Source organism: Vulpes lagopus, chromosome 21 (assembly GCF_018345385.1).
Source record: "Vulpes lagopus strain Blue_001 chromosome 21, ASM1834538v1, whole genome shotgun sequence".
Classification (NCBI taxonomy): domain Eukaryota; kingdom Metazoa; phylum Chordata; class Mammalia; order Carnivora; family Canidae; genus Vulpes; species Vulpes lagopus.
The window spans coordinates 3,932,254-3,952,052 of NC_054844.1; the positions used below are offsets into that span (position 1 = coordinate 3,932,254).

Here is a 19,799-nt window from a genome sequence, read left to right on the forward strand (position 1 = left end):
ATGTGCTCACTTGTGTGCAGCCTGTGCCCATCCCTCCTGGGGTAACCTCTCCCCACCTCAGGTCCCTCTGCTCTCAAATGGTGATGGTACATCCTACCCCGGAGTCACAGCACCCAGTGCATGGCCTTGAACACGCAGGAAGTGCTCTGTATTTTCAGTAATTTGGAATCTCTCAATTGTTGAGTCAAGCAATGGTGGCTGTACCCTGCACAGCAGGCCAGCCTGGAGCAAGCTACCACCAGAGGCTGAACTCAAGCCCAAGGGTGGAGGTGGATCTCAGCCACCTCAGCCCCACAGCAGGATCACGTTCCCAAAGTTAACCTCCTGCTCTGACTAGAAGCACAGGGCAGAGACTGTGCCAGAAGAAAGATGGAACACAGTAAAGGACTGGCAATTTCTATTTGTGGTTATTTGGGATAACGAAAGGCACCCTTTCTCAGCATTCCCTAGGACCCTTCAACCCTGAGTAGAAGATTCTTTTTATTGCTGATGCAATGCTTTAAGGGATAATTACAAAAACCTACACTGTAGATCCCCAGGCTTCTAGACTGCTTGAGGACAGAAGACATTTACTTTTTATTCCTTCCAGTCTTCAGTGTTTTGCTCATAAGTGATAATAAAGATAAGGAAATTGGATATGCAAACACAAAAAGGTGAAAACCTCTACCTTGAACAGGTTGATGTTGTCGATCTGGGTCTGAAAGAGGAAGTCGTTGATGGTCTTCAGCTCTGTCCCTAGGTAAATAAAGAAGGGCCTTAGAATCCTTGCTCTGAAGTCCCAGAGGTGAGCTCAGACCAGCTCTGCGCCTCTGAAGGCAATCCTCTTACCTGTCTGAGAAAGACTCTGTGTATTGGGATTCTGCTTAACGTTCCCTAAAACAGAGAATTCAAGCAGGTGGGATGGTGATTCTCTGACCCCCATCTTCTCACACTGAATACTGTATTCCTCAAATAAGAGCATTTATATCTGAACAGGCTTTTAGCCATTCATAAGCACCAAAAAAACCAAAAACAAAAACAAACCCCCCCCAAAAAACCAAACAAAACCCACTGGGAGAAAAAGAGGCTCCAGCGAGCCTCAAAATCTGACCCACGTTTGCACATGAAGCCCAAAGCCTTGTGATTTCATTTTTTTCATGCCACCTCCAAGGAGGCCGGGACCAAGCACCACTTTATGCAGATTCAAGGAAATGCTCAGATGGCAAAGCAGCCCATGGCAAGGCAGAGATGGAAGGGAAGAACACCAACATCTGACAAAATCCCTCCAGGAAAATGCTCCCCTGGCTTCCTGGAACTTCAGCTCGTATGGAAGCCTTCAGCTGTATAGCCACACAGTAAAGGAAATGGGAGGTTCACAAGGCAGAGGCAGGTCACATCCCTGCTCTGGGCTTTAGTTTACTCATTTGTTAGGAAGGTGAGCATGCCTGCACTGCTCTCCTCACACGAGCGCTCCACAGTGACTCCACAGTCCTATCATGCTATGCTGCTCTTACTACCTGGAGGGTAGGGTCTGGCAAAATAAAAAGGACTCCGACGGGGGGAAATAAACTAGTAATCTAAAAAAGGAGCTGAGATCAGACAATTCAACTAAGCTATAAAAAATAAAAAATCTTCTACATCAATGGCCAAGACAGTTCCTGAGGATATAGAAGAGCCAAGTGTCCTGACTAGCATCCAGGGTGCAGACTACAGCAAGCTTAGCAGGCCAGGGTTTCGCGTGGGTAGAGCACTCCTTACCACCCAACACAGTCACAAACTTCTCCAACAGATACAGGATCTGTTTGATGTACATCAAGTTCTTGGCCTTCAGACGCTTCCTGAGGAGACATCAATGGACATCAAGTGGTAGTACCCCATGAGCAACTTCCCTTCCAAGTGCCTCAGGCTGAGGCCTTTGTGTCTTTCAAAGTAGGCCACGAGTGATAGATATGCCCCCAGAGAAGAAAGCTCGCTGTGACTCAAGGCCTTCACAGCCAGCTGCTACAACCTGAGTATCCTCGGCCTACGTGGGGTACACACCACCATGAACACTAGGTGAACAGCACACTGGCCTACTTCGTGCTGGGCCCAGGCTAGAGATGGAGACCCGAGTGCTTTCTCTCAGAGACTGAGCAGGACTTTCCCTTCCCCCTCAAGAGGCAGTGTCTTACCCATATCGTTCCATATACTGGAGCAACTGGGAATGGGCCTGGCAGAGCTGGAGAGAACAAAGAATGGGTGTGAAGGTAGCCCAGGTTCTGAGCAAGCAGCCAGTGGTATCTTAGGTTATACCTAGAAAATGTCAGCCAGGCCACATGGCAGCCAAGGCAAAGAGAGTAGTAGGCCTGGGTACAACAAAAGGTAGATTTATAAGGCCTGAAGCTGCTGGGAGCTGAGAGGGGAAGACAAGGAGGGTCTGCTATACCATCCACTTTGGGTCAGGGAAAAGAGCAAGAGGTTGAATCTCTCCGGTAATGAATCTCCCTGCTAGTTTTTACCAGGTTGGGCAAAGACGTGTTTTCCACTAAGCAGATTGATGGTTCAAGGTAGCCATTACATCCTGGCTTAAGTTCAACCCAGGCACTGGTCAGTAGAAGTGGTGGGGGTGGGGGCGGGGAGGGACACCTGGGGGGCTCAGCTGGTTAAGCATCTGCCTCTGGCTCAGGTCACAATTTCAGGGTCCTGGGAGTGAGCCCCACATCAGACACCTCACTCAGTGGGGAGTCTGCTTCTCCCTCTGCCCCTGCCCCTGCTCATGGTCTCTCTCTCAAATAAATAAAATCTTTAAAAGAAAAAAAAAAGTGGTGGGATAGCACATGAACTTCAAGGTCAGAAACCAGGGATCAAGTCCCAGTTCCACACTCATGAGCTGTGTGACCTTCAGCACACTGCTTAAACCCCCACTGAATCTTAGAGTTTTGTATTACCTGGGAACACCAGCCCACATGGAGGCAGCATGAAAATTCATGATACTGCATGTGTCTCGGGGCACGGAATAGGTAATAAGTAGTGGCTCTTAGAAACCCAGAGCACCCCTCAAAGCAATGCTCAAGACATCAACTATGTGAGGTCCCCTCCTTCCCTCACTCCATCATCCTGGGTTATAAAGAACTAGGTGGTAGCATCCTGGGCCGGAGGGACTCGGGATGACATATGCCAGTGAGGAGCAAGGAAATGAGCCATCTTGCCTGAGCTGGGTCCCCAGAGTTCTAAGATCTGCTGGGAAGCCAGTTAGCCTCCGACGAGGCCACTGCCTCGACTCAGTGCACCCTCTCCCAAGCTGTTGCCAGATGAATTCCAGGGCTGGGCACTCAGAAAAACGTTCCCCATCCCGGTGCCCCACAGCAGGCCCCGGCCCAGGAAGGGGGAGGCCGACCCACCTGGGAACCGCTGACCTCCACACTGTGGATGCCCGTGATGGTGTCAATCAGGTTATGCGCCTCATCGATGACCACCACCTGGCCCTGCAGCCGGATCCCTGCGGCCTGGCGGGTGGCCGCGTGCAGCAACATCTGGTAGGGCAGCACCACGAGCTGGGGGGGGGGGGGGGGCGCCACACCTGAGTGGCAGTAGACTCCCTGCTCTAGCAGCTGGGTTCCGCCTCCTCTAAGCACTTGGTGGGAATGGCTTTCCCACCCAGAATATGTGCAGGGACGTTCAAGAGGGAAAGCTAGGGCAGGGTACTATGCTTTTAGCAACACACCCTTGCCTCAAGTTTCACGTGGAACATTAAGTACAAAAGCAACAAAACTGGAACCAATCTGATTCTGACTGAACCAAGAGCGGGGGTGGGAAGAGGGAAGCAGAGAGGAGTGCTTGGCCTGATGCATACCCTTGAGGTAGCCCCTGAGGCGCCCAAGGCTCCCCTGGTGTACTATAGGGTCACCCCGCATTCTGGTCCTGGAGCTGCTACTTCCCAGCTATGTGACTCTGGGAAACTCACTTTGTTAACCTTTTCTGAGCCTTGGTTTCTTCATCTACAAAATGGACTTGCTAAACTCTATCTCAAATGAGGGCTGGAGGTTAGGGCAACAAAAATAAAAGCATTCTGTAAATTTCTAAGTGCTACTTGTGAGGACAGTTTCCCAGTTAAAAGAATACTGATAAAGTGAAAATCCAGAAAACTGGGAAACTAAGGCCCAGCTTTAATCCTGGCTCCATTACTCACCTGATGTGAGAAAACAGATAAATCACTTAGCCCTTCTGGGCCTGTGTCCTCATGCATATGTATGGATAATACCTGCCTTTGCTTTTTCATTGGGATACTACAAAGCAAAAACAAGGCTTGACAAGTGTCTCAAAAAGTCAAGATCATGAAAATCTTCAGGACATCTTACTATATGTGCTGACAGGTATCTATGGCACTAACCTTGTGACCCCAGGAAGGACATGTGACAACGATGGGGGCTGTGAAGTTTCTAGAATTTCCCTCTGAGCACTCATGCAACATAGTTCAGGGTAGTATACTAACAATCATTTAACTGCCGTGTAAAGTCATCACTAACATTGTTCCCTAAATCTCTGAAAACCTACCTAATCTTTTCCTGCTGGTATGGAATTCTTCACAAATGAAGCCCAATTTCCAAAAGTCGCTCGAATTACGCAGCGGCAAGAAGATCATAAAACTGTACCAAATAACAGTATTTTTGATCTGTCAAACTGACAGTTTTTCTGTGTGTAAAGATGAGACTCAACATGGCAAGTCTAAAGAAGACCGTCTCCTCCCACACTGGTAACTAGGTGCCTAGGTAAGGATGTTCATCCAAAAGGCCATGTGGAAACGTATTTCTGTTCCATGCCGCCCTGACTGCATCCTTCTGCATACACTTCCTGGCTCTTCTCATGCCCCCAGTAAGGCCAAATGTTCCTACAACCCAGAGCCAGAAGGAACCTGGTGCCACCTCCGTCCCTACACACCAGGACAGAGGGGGTGACAGGTCACCAGGGTCCAGTGTGGTCAGTCCAACCACAGCCAGGGACATCCTCCTGAATTAAGAGGAATGAGGAAATCCCTCATGGCTGAGGCCACAGTAGGAGTCAAGAGTTACTGCCCAACACCCCCAGGCTCTTTACCTGAGCTGCTGGAATGGCAAACCGGCTCCCATAATAGGGACAGGCTCGAGCCTCCTTCCCCAGGGTCACCAACTGCTCAATGTCCTTCACCCCCACCAGGACCTGGTCTCGGAGGAACTGCAGCTGCTCATAGTTGTAGAAGGGGCAGGTGGCCTGGTGCTCCTGTCTTCTCCTCTTGGGCTTCTCTTCCTCAGCTCTGTTCTCTGAGGGGACAAAGGCAGAAGGAATGACAACTTCCACTGGGCCAGGAGGGGGTCTATGATGTCAAGACCCAATTCCATAGGGCAGGGTCTAATAAAACCTTCCAAGTACTGCTTAGGATGGTCCCAGCATACCATTCTGGCATTTAACTTTGTGTTCTCTAGAAAAAGCCAATAAAATCATCTTAGAGCCAGGGTTCTGGACTAGCCACTATCCCAAAAAGCAAAACACCTTTTTCCAAGGAGACGATCTTTAGGAAGGACCCAGCTGTCTGCTCTGCCATCACAGCCATTGAGAAAACTGTCTCTCTACCATGTCAATGGCCTGCTTCCAGCACACCGCCCCCTTCCCATCCCTTCTCAGTACTGCCCCAAGGCTAAATGAGAGTCCCAGAGGCTCTTTCCACAGCTCCAGATACTGTGGCTACCGTGTTTGCTTCTCTGCATCTCCATGCAGCGGTCATTGATAAGCTGCACAGAACCCAGGGTTTTCACATCTTCATTTACACAAAGATTCTAGAAGACAGGAGAAAGAAAGAGGCACAGCAATGACTACATGATATACAACAACCTGCCGGGGCCTGCCCAGCCCTGCCGAGAACCAGAAGAGGCCAATCCCCACCCCCCCGCCCCCCTGTGCATCCTGCCCTGGACCCACCACCTTTCCATGCCTAGAAATGCCCAGGAAAGGAAGCAGGACAGCCCCCTGGCCTAAGACCCAATGCCTCTGTGTACCTGCCGAGAGCCGAGGGAGACAAGCCTGGTGTCCTTGCCAAAGGGGCTCCTCTGCACCTCATGCACAAACTGAGCCAGCTGGGAGTGCGTCCGACTGCAGTAGTAAATCTGCTCCAAGGAAAGGCAGGGGATTTCAAGGAGGAGACTACAACACTTCCAAATACTCTCTGTACATCAAGGAATGCATGGCCTCGTAGGATGAGGGAGTGGGGAGAGCAACGATAAATACACAAACCTAGAGCAACGGGACTATGTCCCATAGCAGATCTCCACTAACACTGGGCCCAGGCAGTCCCCCTCTCCCCATCTAGGCTCCAGAAGTGTATGGGAACACCCACAACATGGAGGTCCCCTCCCCTCAGTCCTGCTTTGGCTCCTAACTCAGCCCCTTTCAGGGCCTGGTCATCTGAGGACAGGCTGTCTCCCTGAGCTGTGGTTTCCAAGAGGGAAAGATTAGATTCTGGGGAGTGTGTGGGGTGGGATGCCCACATACACCTCCCAAAGGGTTTGGGGAACCGGCACTGAACAGGATGAGGGGTGCTGAGCTGTGCTCTATGCTCCTCTGAGACTGAGAAAAGCGAGAAAAGAGGAAGAGAAGTAGGGGGGAAATATCTACCCTAAAGAGAGACAACAGAAGTCTTACACAAATGAAAACCACACGTTTTTAAACATGACAGGTGTCAGAACTCTATGTACCTCATAGCACTCCATGCCAACAAAACACAAATAAGGGAGCCATAGGGCAGGGTGCTCTTGCTCCAGCCAGCCCTCACCCCCTGCCGCCCCACAGACACACCACTGGTCCAAGGGCCTGCCAAGTGAGCACCTCAACAGCAAGGTCTGGGTCCGGTGAACCCCAGGGTCAGGAAGCTAGAGTCTCTTCGTCAATGAAAGAGTGAGAAACAGCTAGGAGGACACACAGAACCCTGGACTCAGGACCAGGCCCAGAATACCCAGGACACAATGTCTTACCTTAGTTACATGTTCTTCCTCTGGATCATCCTCATCCTCGTCCACTCTGAGAGAGAAAAATAACAGAAAAAAAACAGTCTTCTCAGGGAACTCAGGTCAAGTAAAAACACTTAACTGAGCAGCTACCATGTGCCAGCAACTAGCCCCAGGCCTAAGCCCGTAAGAGGCAATTCCTGTCACTGGAGGCCAGCAGAGCTGAGGCTGGACCTCTGAGCCAGAGGGGGACAGACACATCCCAGCAACAAAGTTTCACCAAAGCAAGTGCCTGCTCGCTGTCAGGAAGACACAACAGGAAGACACGTTGGCCTGATGCCAACCCCATCCTCCGTCACTCAGGAGGGATTGAGACAAGGCCACAGTATTCCCAAAGCCTAGGTTCGGTCTCTGACTCTGTCCTCACTGCCCACTCTCCAGCAAACTGGAGTTCTCTCAGCTACCCACAGAACTTCACTCTTTACCACCTCAGAGCCCTGGATATGCTGTTCTCTTAACCTGGAATGTGCTCTCCCCTCATGTCCTCTTTCACCTAGCCAACTCTGTCAACCTTGCGATGGCCAATAAACACCGCAGCCTCTAGGCAGCCTTCCTTGACCTCCCCTAGAGGCTTGGCTGGCCCACGACACAATGCTGTAGCCCCCTGCACCTGTTCTTTGTAATACCCATTTCATTCAAAAACCATTTACTCTTGGTCTGCCCACCCCTCCAGATTCATGTCCAAAGGCAGGACTCGGGGATGTCTTGCTTCTGAGTGTTGGGGTCCCACCCAGGCCTTGGTACACAGCAGGAACTCCACACATACTTCCTAAGAAAAGTCACGACCAACTAACTGACCAAATAAAAGACGCTGTCCCCCAGAACCAGGTAGACCTCTTCTCTCCTCGGCACCTCAGGGCTGTCCTCCCCAATAACACATCAAGAGCCCACATGCACTGAGGGCTGGGAGGGAGGTCAACCCTGCATTACAAGGCCACATGGTTAGTCAACAGGATTAGTCCAGGCTCCTCAGAAAACACAAAACCTTTCACAGACATGATCCCCCTGCAGGGCCAACACTGGGACTCTTTTCAATCACCTGGTAAATTGCCTTTCCTTCCACGTGGTTGTTGAGAACTCTGAAGCAAACAAGTGGTGAATACAATTTGGAGAGGACTTGGGGGAGAATAAGTAACGAATTTTCTCAACCTATAATGGCATCTAATTCAGCTGTAGAAATTGACAATGAAAGTGATAATTCTTCTAATAGCAGCTTATTTAAGACTCAGTGTGTCCCTTACTCACCAAAACAGGGGCAAAGAAACCCTATTAGAAAGTCTGTTCGTTCATCTGGAGGTGTTGAAGCAAGGGATTCATCTAGTGACTCCTCTTTTGAACCAAGACCACTGACTTTAAAAGCTATTTTTGAAAAATTCAAAAAAAAAAGAAACGTAAAAAGAGGAAATATAAGCCAAAAGAAAGACCAAGGGGAAGACCAGAAGGAAGAAAAACCACTAGACGCTCCCAAATAAATAAGAAACAAGTTAAAGACAAAGGATCTGGGTTCCCATTTTTAGAATCTGAGAATGTAAAAAAGCCATTACCATGGAGAAAGATTTTAAGCTTTGAGCAAGCAGTGGCAAGAGGATTTTTCAACTACCTTGAAAAATTGAAGTATGAATACTATCTCAAGGAATCCTTGAAACAAAAGAATGTTGGTGAAGATTTAGAAAGGGAAGATTTTGACAGTCGTAGATACAAATACTTGGATGATGATGGATCTCTCTCTCTTATTGAAGAGTCAGAAACAGTGGAAGAGGCTGTAACAACTCTTGAACATGATGATGGATGTGATATCAAATTGGAAGACAAAATGAATTCATAGCTTTTCACTTGAAAGCAGTGTCTGGACTTAAAGGGCTCTAAAGAAATTGGACCTCAAAGATTACAGTGGGGAGTTTTTGAAGTATGTCCATATTCAAGTGGAGATCCAAGAAGACCTCTGGACAGTGACAGCTGTGAATTGAACAAAAGTTTGTTTTAAAAGTGCTATTTTGAAGATCATCACTCTGGCTTTGGTGGAACTATGGTGATTGGCGGCAGAAGGAATCACATGTCAAATATCTTAAATAAAAATTTTATTAACTTTGTCAAATATCTTAAAAATTTATTAATTAAAAAAAAAATCACCTGGTAAATTAATTTTAAAAGGGGGGGGGGCAGAAATGCCAATTTCCTTGAGCAATCAGAAGAGGAGTTATTTATAGGGTTGCCTTCCCGGTCAATAAATAAACAATTGTTCAGTCAGCATTGTCTGAAAGGCCGGGATTTAAATTATTTACCACAAAGTAAGCAAACTCAATAGGATCTAGGTAAGAAGCTGGATGTGTAAAGAAATGAAGAACAAAAATGTTCTATTCAGAATTGGCTGTGTTCTCAGAGAGACCCAAGTCTCTTGAAATGTCAGGACACTAGAAGCTGTAGAAGTCAATCCACAGGAATAATGGCTCAGGCCCAGACCCTAAAGAGCACTTTGTTTCTCTAATATTCACAAACCTCACTCAAGTTCTTTCTCTTGTCCCTGGGGGGGCTCTTGAGAAATACAAGAGTGAGCCAGCAATCTGGAAGGCAGGTGGCAAAGGGTTTATGGGGCACTTGCTGCTCCTACCTCCCTGAGGTGGGATGCATCAAGAGGTCTGGCCATCTCAGCCCTGAACAGGGTCAGAAGTTTTAGTTCTAATTAATCCAGGTCCTAAAATCTGTGGTTAAGGAGCAGGCCTCTAGCACCAGTGAAGAAAAGCCCAGGGTCAGATGATTTCCCTGGCAAATTCTATCAAATATTTAAAGAAATGATGCCAACCCTTCTCAAACTCTTCCAAAAAACTGAAGAGGGAACACTCCCAAGCTCATTTTACAAGGCCAGCATTACCCTGATACCAAAGCCAGCTAATGACACTACAAAGATGAGAAACTACAGGCTACTATATATCTGATGAAAATATATGCAAAAACTCTCAACAAAATACTCACAAGCCGAATTCATTAGCACATTAAAAGGGTCATGCCCCATGATCAAGTGGGATTCCTCCCTGAAATACAGGATGGCTCAACATACACAAATTATTAAATGTGATACATCAGTCAGTAAAATGATAAAAGTCACATGCTCAGCTCAATAAACATAGAAAAAACACATGACAAAATCAAACAACTGTTCATGATAAAAACACCTGACATAGTAGGTACAGAAAGAACATACCTTGACTTAACAAAGGCCATCTATGACTTAACATACCCAACAGTGAAAGGATGAAAGCTTTTCCACTGAGACAAGGACTAAAAACAAGGTGTCCACTTTTACCTCTTCAACACTGTGGAAGTTCTAACCAGACCAATCAGGCAAAAAAAGAAATAAAAAGCATCCAAACTGGAAAGGAAGAAGCAAAACTATCTGTTAGTAAATAACACGATTATACATATGAAACCCTTGAAGATAGCTCCAAAAAACCGTTAGGACTAATTAACAAATTCAGTGAAGTTACAGGTACAAAATCAACACAAATCAATTTCATTTCTGCATACTAACAATGAACTGAGACAGAAATAAAGAAAACAGTCTAATTTACAGTGGCAGCAAAACCAAAAAAATACTTAGGAACTGGTTTAACCAAGGAGATAAAGACTTGTACACTCCAAACTATGAGACTCTGATGAAAGAAACTGAAGACGACACAAATAGCAGAATATCCCATGTTCACAGGTCAATTTACTGCTGCTAAAATATCCATACTACCGAAAGCCATCTATAGATCAATGTAATCCCTTATCATGATTCCAATGATATTTTTTTACAGATATAAAGAAAAATCCCCCAAATCATATGGAACCACAAAATACCCCAAATAGCCAAAGCAATCTTGAGAAAGAACAAAGCTGAAGGCACTTCCTGATTTCAGACAGTATGACAATCAAAACAATACAGTACTGGCATGAAAACAGTATGGTAATCACACCAGGATGGTACTAGCATAAAAACAGACATGTAAGGCCAACGGAAAAGAACAGAGCCCAGAAATGAAGCCATGCAGGTACAGTAAAGTAGTATGTACCCTGACGAGGGAGCCAGGAATACTCAGGGAGGAAAAGACAGGCTCTTCAATCCGGTGCTGGGGACACTGCACAATCACATGCACAAGAATGAGACAGAACCCCTACGCTATACCGATAACAAAAACTAACTCAAAATGGTTTATAACCCTACATGTAAGACCTAAAATCATAAAACTCCTAGATAAGACATAAGGAAAAAGCTTCATGGGATCGAGCTCCATGTTGGGCTCCCTGGTTAGTGGGAAGCCTGCTTCTCTCTCTCCCGCCCCACCCCGCTTGTGTGCTTGTGTGCAAATAGGCATGTGTGTGTGCACTCTCAAATAACAAATCTTAAAAAAACAAAAAGGATAAGTGTCAGTAAGAATGTGGAAAAAAGGGAACCCTACAGGGGTTCCCTCTATGGGCAGGAATGTAAACTGGTGCAGCCACTCTCTAGAAAAGAGCTGAAAAACAGCTTGGCCATTCCTCAAAATATTAAAAATAGTAAGTACTGTATGATCCAGTAATCCCACTTCCAGGTATATATCTGAAGGAAATGAAATCCATATCTCAAGGAGATTCCTGCACCCTCATGTTCACTGCAGCACTAAAGAAAACAATGAAAAACAACCCAAGTATCCACTGACAGATGAATGGATAAAAACATGTCACACACTCACACAGAGTGAAAATATTCAGCCATAAAAAAGGAAGGAAATTCTGCCATTTATGACAATACAGATGAACCCTAAGGGTATTACACTAAGTGATGTTAAGTCAGAGAAAGACAAGTCTTGTGTCATCTCACATGTGGGATCTAAAAAACCAAACTCCTAGAAACAGAGAGTAGACTGGTAAGGGCTGAGGAATGGGGCAAAGGCAGTCAAAGGGTAGAGACCATTATAAGATAACTAAGTTCCAGGATCCCAGAATGAGGACTGCCGTTAACACTATACTGTGTACTCCTACACAGGCAGGTGCCAGGGGAGCACCTGTTTAAAGAAACATTACATACATGAGGGGATGGATTTGTTAACTGCCTTTATCATGACGGTCATTTTGCAATACATACGTGTATCAAATCAAAGATATGCATCTTAAACTCACGCAACATTACATCCCAATTCTATCTCACTAAGGCTGAGGGAGCAGAAGTCTGGGCAGCCGGGACACTAAGCATCTGCGAGTGAAGTGAGAAGGTGTGCTGCAGACAGGCTGTGAAGGTTTTCTCTGTCACCCGTCACAGAAAGTCTCAGACCCCAGAGCTATGCTCTAGGCAGACACAGTGGTCACAGCATCAATGACAATGTGGGACACATGGAAGTTGGAGTTCCCTTTAGAGGAGCAGGAAACACCCCTTCTAAGCTGGGAGCCTAAAAGGAATGACCCCTAGGGGCACCTATGCCTTGGGGAAAAAGCCACTAATATCAAAATGACCTTAATGCCCTTCCTAATGCCCAAACCCCATTACTCGGGCCACATGAGAAAGACACCCAGAATCCTCAGGGGAAGTACCAGGCCCAAACAGATGGCTGCCCCTTCTTTCCCCCTCTCCCTCCTTCACTCTTAGCTCAGCCCCAGAGTCTTCTGTGGGTCCCTCGAACCCACCAAACCTGGTCCCCTTTCCAGACCAGGGCACCGGCAGGCCTCTGACTGGGGTTCTTCCAGGTCCTCCCACAGCTCTTTCTCACCCTTCTTCACCTCCCTGGAGGCCTCTCCTGGCTTCACCTACAAGTGCAATCCCATGCTCTACCCACTGCAACCGGTTTTATTTTCCTCACAGGCAAACGTGCTCATTTCACACAGTTACGGTCTGTGTATCCGTCCCAACACCCCCACCCCCCAACCACACACAGCTCTCCCAGGGCAGGGGTCATGTCCATCATACCTGGCATCTGGAACCAGGCCCCACCTACACCAAACCCTCAAAGGTCACTTGTCTAACTGAAGCATGGATGAAAAAGGAGCCTCCCACGAGGGGCAGTGTGACCTCCTGACAGCCTTGCTGTCATCTTCGGCATCTTCTACTCCACCCAGCAGCTTACTGCTCACAAATCAAATGCTCAGATGGAAGCCAGACGGTGGAAAAGACAACTCAGGAAACAATACGTTGATGGTTTACGCCATGTGGGAGCAAAGAGCATGCAGTCTAGAGCCAGCCCATCTGAGTGCAAATCCCTGCTCCTTTGCTTCCTAGCCCTTTGGCCTCAGCTAAGACACAGCCCCTTGCTGGGTGCAACTGGGAGACACACGTCATGATGGTCACGGAGTTCCTACACAGGAAGCCAGTGCCAGCAGAGGGAAAAGACTGGGGGCCACATCCCCACCATTTATGCACACTCAGGAGGAACCTGGCTGCAAGCAGGTCCTTCGGATGCCCTGTGAGGGACAAAGCAGCCTGTCTCTCTTTGGGCACAGGAGGGGGGTCCCTGGGAGCCCCCGGGTAGACCGGGGAGGGGGCGGTGGGTGAAGGAGAAGCACAACCTTACCCACTAGGTGCTCCCTTCTCCTCATCGCTCTCATACTCGGCAAGGACCAGCTCCTCCTCCCCAGATGCCAGCTGCTCTAGTGGCTCGGCCCCGGTTCCTGCCGCAAGCATCTCTCTGCTGAGGCGGAGGAGACGCTCCATTTCTTCTTCCTCCTGTCTCTGCGTAGGAGCATTGCAAGCAGGAGAGAAACGAATCTCAATACCAGTGCCCCTGGCTGCCCTGAGTCTGCCTCAGAGTGGTGACAACCGAGGACAACACATGCTCACAGCATGCACGCCGCCATTCCCACAGGCCTCTCGTTTTCCTATCAGTGTCTACAGCCCAGGTATCAATACCTCAGCTCCAGCTGCAGCTAGGGGCAGTGAGAACTTAGCCAGAAGGAATCAGGGCGAGAAGATGAAGGCCCTGGCCACTCACCCAAGAGAGTGACACCATGAGGCCCCACGCGGCATGACGGTGCCTGCGCACCATCCCTGCCACCCCCGCAAAGGACACTTACCACACGCTTGGCTGCATACTTGAGCTGTGCGTTGTGACGGATCTGCTGCAGGCGTTCCTCCCGCTTCTTCCTCCTGACCTGCTCCTCCTAGGGGGTAAAGAAGCCAGAAAGGAAACTCCTGCAGAAGTCCAGAACCACGGCCTTCTTCTAGAGTCTGGGGCTCAGCCTAGGGCCTCTGCACATAGGCCATTTCTCTCTTCTGTGGCCAACACATTCCAGGGACAGCAGCACACACACACAACCCCTACCCCTAGCCACTGCCCCACAACCTTGAGGTCTACACACTCAAATTCATTCCCTTAATGGAGTTTGAAGCCACTAAACGGCACTGCCAATGGCAATGGCGAGGCTCCTTTCCCAGGTGGGTAATGCATGGAACCATCAACACCTGTCTAAAGAAGGCCTGTTGACATCAGCTTTAAAAAGACAGCTCAGACACAGCACCGTAGGCTCAGGAAGGCACTGCAAAGGCACAGGACACAGTAACTCTCGGCATCAACCCCAAATTACCACCCAGGCCTGGTTCTTGGATGGCACCCATCTTCTGTGCCCCCCAGCTCACCTTTAGTCGATCTACCAGGTCCCTTTCTTCTTTCTTCTGCACAAACTGAGTCACCCAGTCAGGCTCTCCCGCAGGGCTCGGGGTGTCTGGGGTCCTTTTGCAGGAGGCAGAGAGAGGTGGGGGCTGCTCCTTCCCATCGCTTAGGGGAATAGTTCCAGCTTTAAGGAGACGTGCCTCTTCTTGATGTTTCTTCTGCTCAAAGTCACGGAGCCAGGAAAGGGCCCCACAAATGACACTTAAAGATTTTCCCTACAGGAGGAAAGAGATCTTCAAAAAAGAGAATAAAAACCAAAGCTTTCCAAATGACATTTCCCATTTTAAGCAAGCCTTCCAGGAAGGTCTACCTCTGAATATTAGAAGGCGCTCTAAAACCAACCTGGGACAGGACAGGAAGGGAATTAGCAAAAGGACAGCCAGGAAAAACAGGAGAAAGGAAGAAATAAAAATAAAGTTCCTGATTTAATTATATGGCTCACTGCTCCTAAGATAAATTAATGTGGCTTCTCAGGTTACACATAAGTACTACAAGTTAACATAATTAGAAGGTGAAGAATTAGATAAATGGCCCCCAAAAAGAATTAAAGCCAAAATATACATAGCTTGCAATCCTATATACTAAGGGAGAGCCACATTTGGCTCTATGCTTTCATACAGCCCACATGCAGACAGAACATGATCAGTCCCGTCAGTCTCAGTTTTCAAAAAAATTTTAAAGCAAACTAATTGCTCTGGAGAACACAATTCTTAATGTAAAGACCAGAATTTTCCCGTGGGTCCTTGCTGTGGGTTGAAGTGTGTGTATGTCCCCTCAAATTCATACATTAAATCCTAACCCTGAGGGTCTCAGAATGTGACCTTACCTGTACTCATTAGGAGGAATGGGGTCCCTGATCCAGTGAGACTGGTTTCCTTTCACAAAGGGAAAACTGGGCCACCAAGGCATATGCCCAGAAGGAAGGCAATGCGCTAACACACAGGGGAGGATGGCCACCTACACACTAAGGAGAGGACAGAACAGTCTCCTCTCATGTGCCTGAGAGGGAACCCAACCTGCTGACACCTAGATCCTGTACTTCTGGCCTCTAGAACTGTGAAGAGTAAGTTTCTGTTGTCTAAGTCCCCAGCCTGTGGAACTCGGTTATGGTGGTGGGAGGACTGAGACAGTCCTTCTGGGAGGCTGCTTCTTCTGGGGTCCAAAGGACAGTTCAGTTGAGGCAAGCCTCTCCAGAGCCAACATGTTCTGGTCAGGCAGTCAGTTCTCTGAGCCTGTTTTAACCCAGGCAAATCTCGGGAGTATCCAAAAAGGTCCAGAACCTCATATGGGCTTGAACAAACTGTTGGTTAAAATGCACAGTGTTCAGAGATGGGGAAAGAACAGAGCATAGTGGCTAAGGCTTCACGCTCTCAGCTGCCTGGCCAAACACTGGCTCCTCTGCTCACCAGCTCTGTGACCTAAGGCTAACCTCTCTAGGCTTGTGTGTTCTACATATACAAAAATAGAAACAGTTTAAAAAATAAATGTAAAAAGTATGTGTGTGTGCGCGCGTGCGCATGCGTGCGTGTAACAGTACCTTCCTCAAAGTGTTGCTGCAAGCATTAAGTTCATACCCATAAAGGTTAATACCTACAACAGGGTTAGAACAATACCTGTTACATAAGTGAGCAACTGGAGCTATTTTTTGCTATTAATAATAATAAATTACATTCTGGAATAAGACCCAATTCCATCAGATTCTCGTAAGGTCCTATGACAGAATGGCACTTCTGAAGAATGAATAGATGACGTATCTCTGGAAAAGCCCCATCTATACGGTTTCTTTCAGTTTTTGATAAACACAGAATGGCAAAGACTTCCAAACAGCACTCCCCAGCAGAGCCTGAAGAGCAGCCATTCTGTATGGCCAGTAAAATGGGGAGCCACTGGCTTTAGCCACCACCAAGCTAGGGGCAGGGGAGACACCCCCCTCTGACAATGGCCCAGAGTCAGAAAGCCAGCACCCTCCCCTGGAAAGTGAGCTGAGGAAGTTCCTAAGGGAATGGTTGAGATATCTTCCAGGAACAACCATGAACCTGCACTAACACAAAGAGCAAGGAGAACAGAGGCCTGCAATTCTATAACCTCTAGTTAGACAACAAAAAGCTGGAAAACGTTAAAGGAATGTATGACCAAATGCTCACCTAGGTTAGAAAATAAATTTAATAAAGTACCCACAGCATACCCAGCTTTGAACGTCTCACGGAGTGTCATCCAAGACAGCACAGCTATATAACTTATGCCACAATACAGAAATTAATTCATTCTAAACACCCACACCAAAGCAAGCACTGGGCCTGATCCTGGCATACAGAGCTCTCCAGAAAATGCCCACAGGCACAAACTTCACATACGATCTGCAGGGCGTCACATCTCCCTGTGAAGCGTGAACTCCAGGTTTTAGAGCGCACAAAACTGCAGTGTTACACATGGCACAATGGGCACAAGGTCGAGAGGTCAGCACAATATGGTAGACTCATGAAAGACTAAAAAGGTGACACGTACAAGGGAAGCAGGCATCATCAGGGGCTAAGCAGGCAGCCTGGCCACCGAGGTAGAGGTCTAGCAGGTGAGGCACAGCAAGTAACAGTATGGTATGGATATAAGGCCCCAGAACCAAGGACTTCGACAAGAAGGGCTGAGCAGAGAAACAGGCTGCATGGAACGGACAGAGGGCTGAAATGGGGACCTGAGCCTTCAGGATAAACAGGGCAGAATGAATGTGTGCTCTTCTGTGTTTTTTCTGAAACACGCTAAAATTACACCAAAGGAAAAGAGGCTGTGGTTTTAAAACCCCAGAAACAAAGAAAGTGGAAGATGGCAAAGTAATAGGTTTTAGGAGAGGTGGAAAGCAGAGCACTGGTAAGCCTAAGTGCCTGCAGAGATCTCCAATTCCTCCTCAGAAACCCCACAACTGCCAGGGACATGCCCTCCCTACAGAAGACACAATACGCACTCTCTGGAAGCACTTAGCCAGGAGGGCTCTGGAGATGGCAGGTCCAGAGAAGGGTGGGGAAGAGGGCTGGACTCAAAGCAGGACACTAAGTGAAAGACCACATACACCCGGACATCCTCAAGAATACTGGACAACAGGCTGGGACTAGAAGGCAAGAGTTTAAAGTAGCCTTCCCTAGAAAAACTGCTTGGCTTGAGAGATATCACACAGACACTGGTCACTAGAGGCCCCAACAGAGAGGCCAGCCCATCAGTTCACAACCAGCCTGCACCATAGGCATGTTGGTCAGCCCTGTGGTGGCTTTTTGTTGAATAACAACAGAAGACGGCCAAGGATCACCAGACATTTGAGGAAAGTCTCTCAACAAAACACAGAATCCAAACTGGGGGAGGGCTAAGGATGGATGAGACAATGCAATGCAGGGTGGAAAAAATTCAAAATGCTACTTAAACTGATAACCTCAAAAAGATTATTTCCATGAAATAAGAACAGGATGCTATTTTCTTAAAAAAGAATAAGAACAAATTCTTAAATATTAAGGCTAGGATAACAGAAATAAACTGAACAGAAAGACTGGACAAAAAAAAGTCAAAGGAATCTTGAGGAAGTAGAATTTAAAGCAAAGCAAAAGCAAAAGAAAACACGATACCCAAAGGGATGGGCAATTAGAAAACCTAATTACAGAATTAGCTAGGAGATCCAAAATTCAAAGAATGAGAGTATCAGGAAGATTATCAAACGTGAGAAAACGTCTCAGATGGAAAAATAGAGACCTCTAGATGCAAAGTGCCCATCAAGCGGCCAATACAAAGAACTAAACACTCATCAAACCCACCAACACGAGATTTCACAATACAAAGGACAGAGGATAACCTGAAAACTCTGGAGGGTGGAGTAAATCAAGTCACCAAGGACTGAGGTACAGGTTACATTGGACCTCCCAATAGCAACAATGGAAACCAGGGGGTAGAGGGAGCCAACTGTGAGGGAAAAGCATTCTGCAGCTAGAATTATATACCCAACCGAGCTTTCGCCATCAATTAAGTGAAAAGGCACATTAATACATTTTCCCCAGCCAAGTCTCAAAATCTTATCTCCTATCCAACCCTTCAGGAATGTTCTCTACCGAAACAAGAAGTAAACCAAGAAGATACAAAATCTGGAAAACAGAGAATCCAACACAGAAAAGAATAAGAATACATAAAACATGGATGAATCCCCAAAATATTATGCTGGCTGAGCAAAAGAAGCTAGTCACAAAAGAGTACTTACTGTATGATTGCATTTTCATGAAATTTTAGAAAGACAGAACTCATCTTAAGAGATGGAAAGTGGGGATCCCTGGGTGGCGCAGCGGTTTGGCGCCTGCCTTTGGCCCAGGGCGTGATCCTGGAGACTCAGGATCGAATCCCACGTCAGGCTCCGGGTGCATGGAGCCTGCTTCTCCCTCTGCCTGTGTCTCTGCCTCTCTCTCTCTCTCTCTCACTGTGTGCCTATCATAAATAAATAAAATTTAAAAAAAAAAAAATTAAAAAAAAAAAAAAAAGAGATGGAAAGTGAGGGCAGCCTGGGTGGCTCAGCGGTTTAGTGCCGCCTTTGGCCCAGGGCATGATCCTGGAGTCCCTGGATAGAGTCCTACGATAGAGTCCTGCATCGAGCTCCCTGCATGGAGCCTGCTTCTCCCTCTGCCTGTGTCTCTGCCTCTCTCTCTCTCTCTCTGTCTCTCATGAATAAATAAATAAAATCTTTAAAAAAAAAAAAAAAAAAGAGAGAGAGAGAGATGGAAAGTGATCACTGGCTGGCTGTGGTGGGGTGGGGGTTAGGGAAGGGACAGCAGCCAAAAGTATAACAAACTTCCTGGGTTGATGGAAATGTTTTGCATCCTTATTGTGGTGGTGGTTACATAGGGGTTTACGTCTGTTAACACTCATTGAACTTGTGGATTTAAAAGGGGTATATTTTATTACATGTTAATTACACTCCATAAAGTTTTTTTTTTTTTTTTAAAGGAGAGAAGGGAAATCCCTAGTACAACAGTTGTGAAACAGATCTTAGGAGTAGACAGAGAACTTGAAGAAGGAAATCTCCAGGATAAAATGGAGTTAGTAATTACTATAGACTGAATTATGTCCCCCTACAAATTCATTTGTTGAAGCCCTAACCCCCATGTTACTATATTGGAGAAAGGAGATTACAGTTAAATGACATCCTCAGGGTGGAGCCCTGATCTGATAAAAC

The 19,799-nt window shown here is 47.2% G+C and overlaps 1 protein-coding gene and 1 pseudogene across 5 annotated transcripts in view; one reads left to right on the plus strand and one right to left on the minus strand.

Moving 5' to 3' along the window:
- DDX11 (DEAD/H-box helicase 11) overlaps positions 1-19,799 on the minus strand; it is a 34,380-nt gene that overhangs the window by 8,586 nt on the left and 5,995 nt on the right. For 4 of the 5 annotated variants that reach the window (XM_041735986.1, XM_041735987.1, XM_041735988.1 and 1 more), the window contains exons 4-15: positions 14,572-14,820; positions 14,010-14,096; positions 13,511-13,668; positions 6,960-7,005; positions 5,988-6,095; positions 5,681-5,768; positions 5,053-5,255; positions 3,360-3,512; positions 2,151-2,197; positions 1,738-1,817; positions 829-873; positions 668-735 (exon numbers count right to left, since the gene is read on the minus strand). In XM_041735986.1, coding sequence (XP_041591920.1) covers positions 668-735; positions 829-873; positions 1,738-1,817; positions 2,151-2,197; positions 3,360-3,512; positions 5,053-5,255; positions 5,681-5,768; positions 5,988-6,095; positions 6,960-7,005; positions 13,511-13,668; positions 14,010-14,096; positions 14,572-14,820 — 1,332 coding nt within the window. The remainder of the gene's footprint in view (positions 1-667; positions 736-828; positions 874-1,737; positions 1,818-2,150; positions 2,198-3,359; positions 3,513-5,052; positions 5,256-5,680; positions 5,769-5,987; positions 6,096-6,959; positions 7,006-13,510; positions 13,669-14,009; positions 14,097-14,571; positions 14,821-19,799) is intronic. The other variant, XM_041735989.1, reaches the window with a different exon arrangement.
- Positions 8,147-8,817, plus strand: LOC121480073 (annotated as a pseudogene).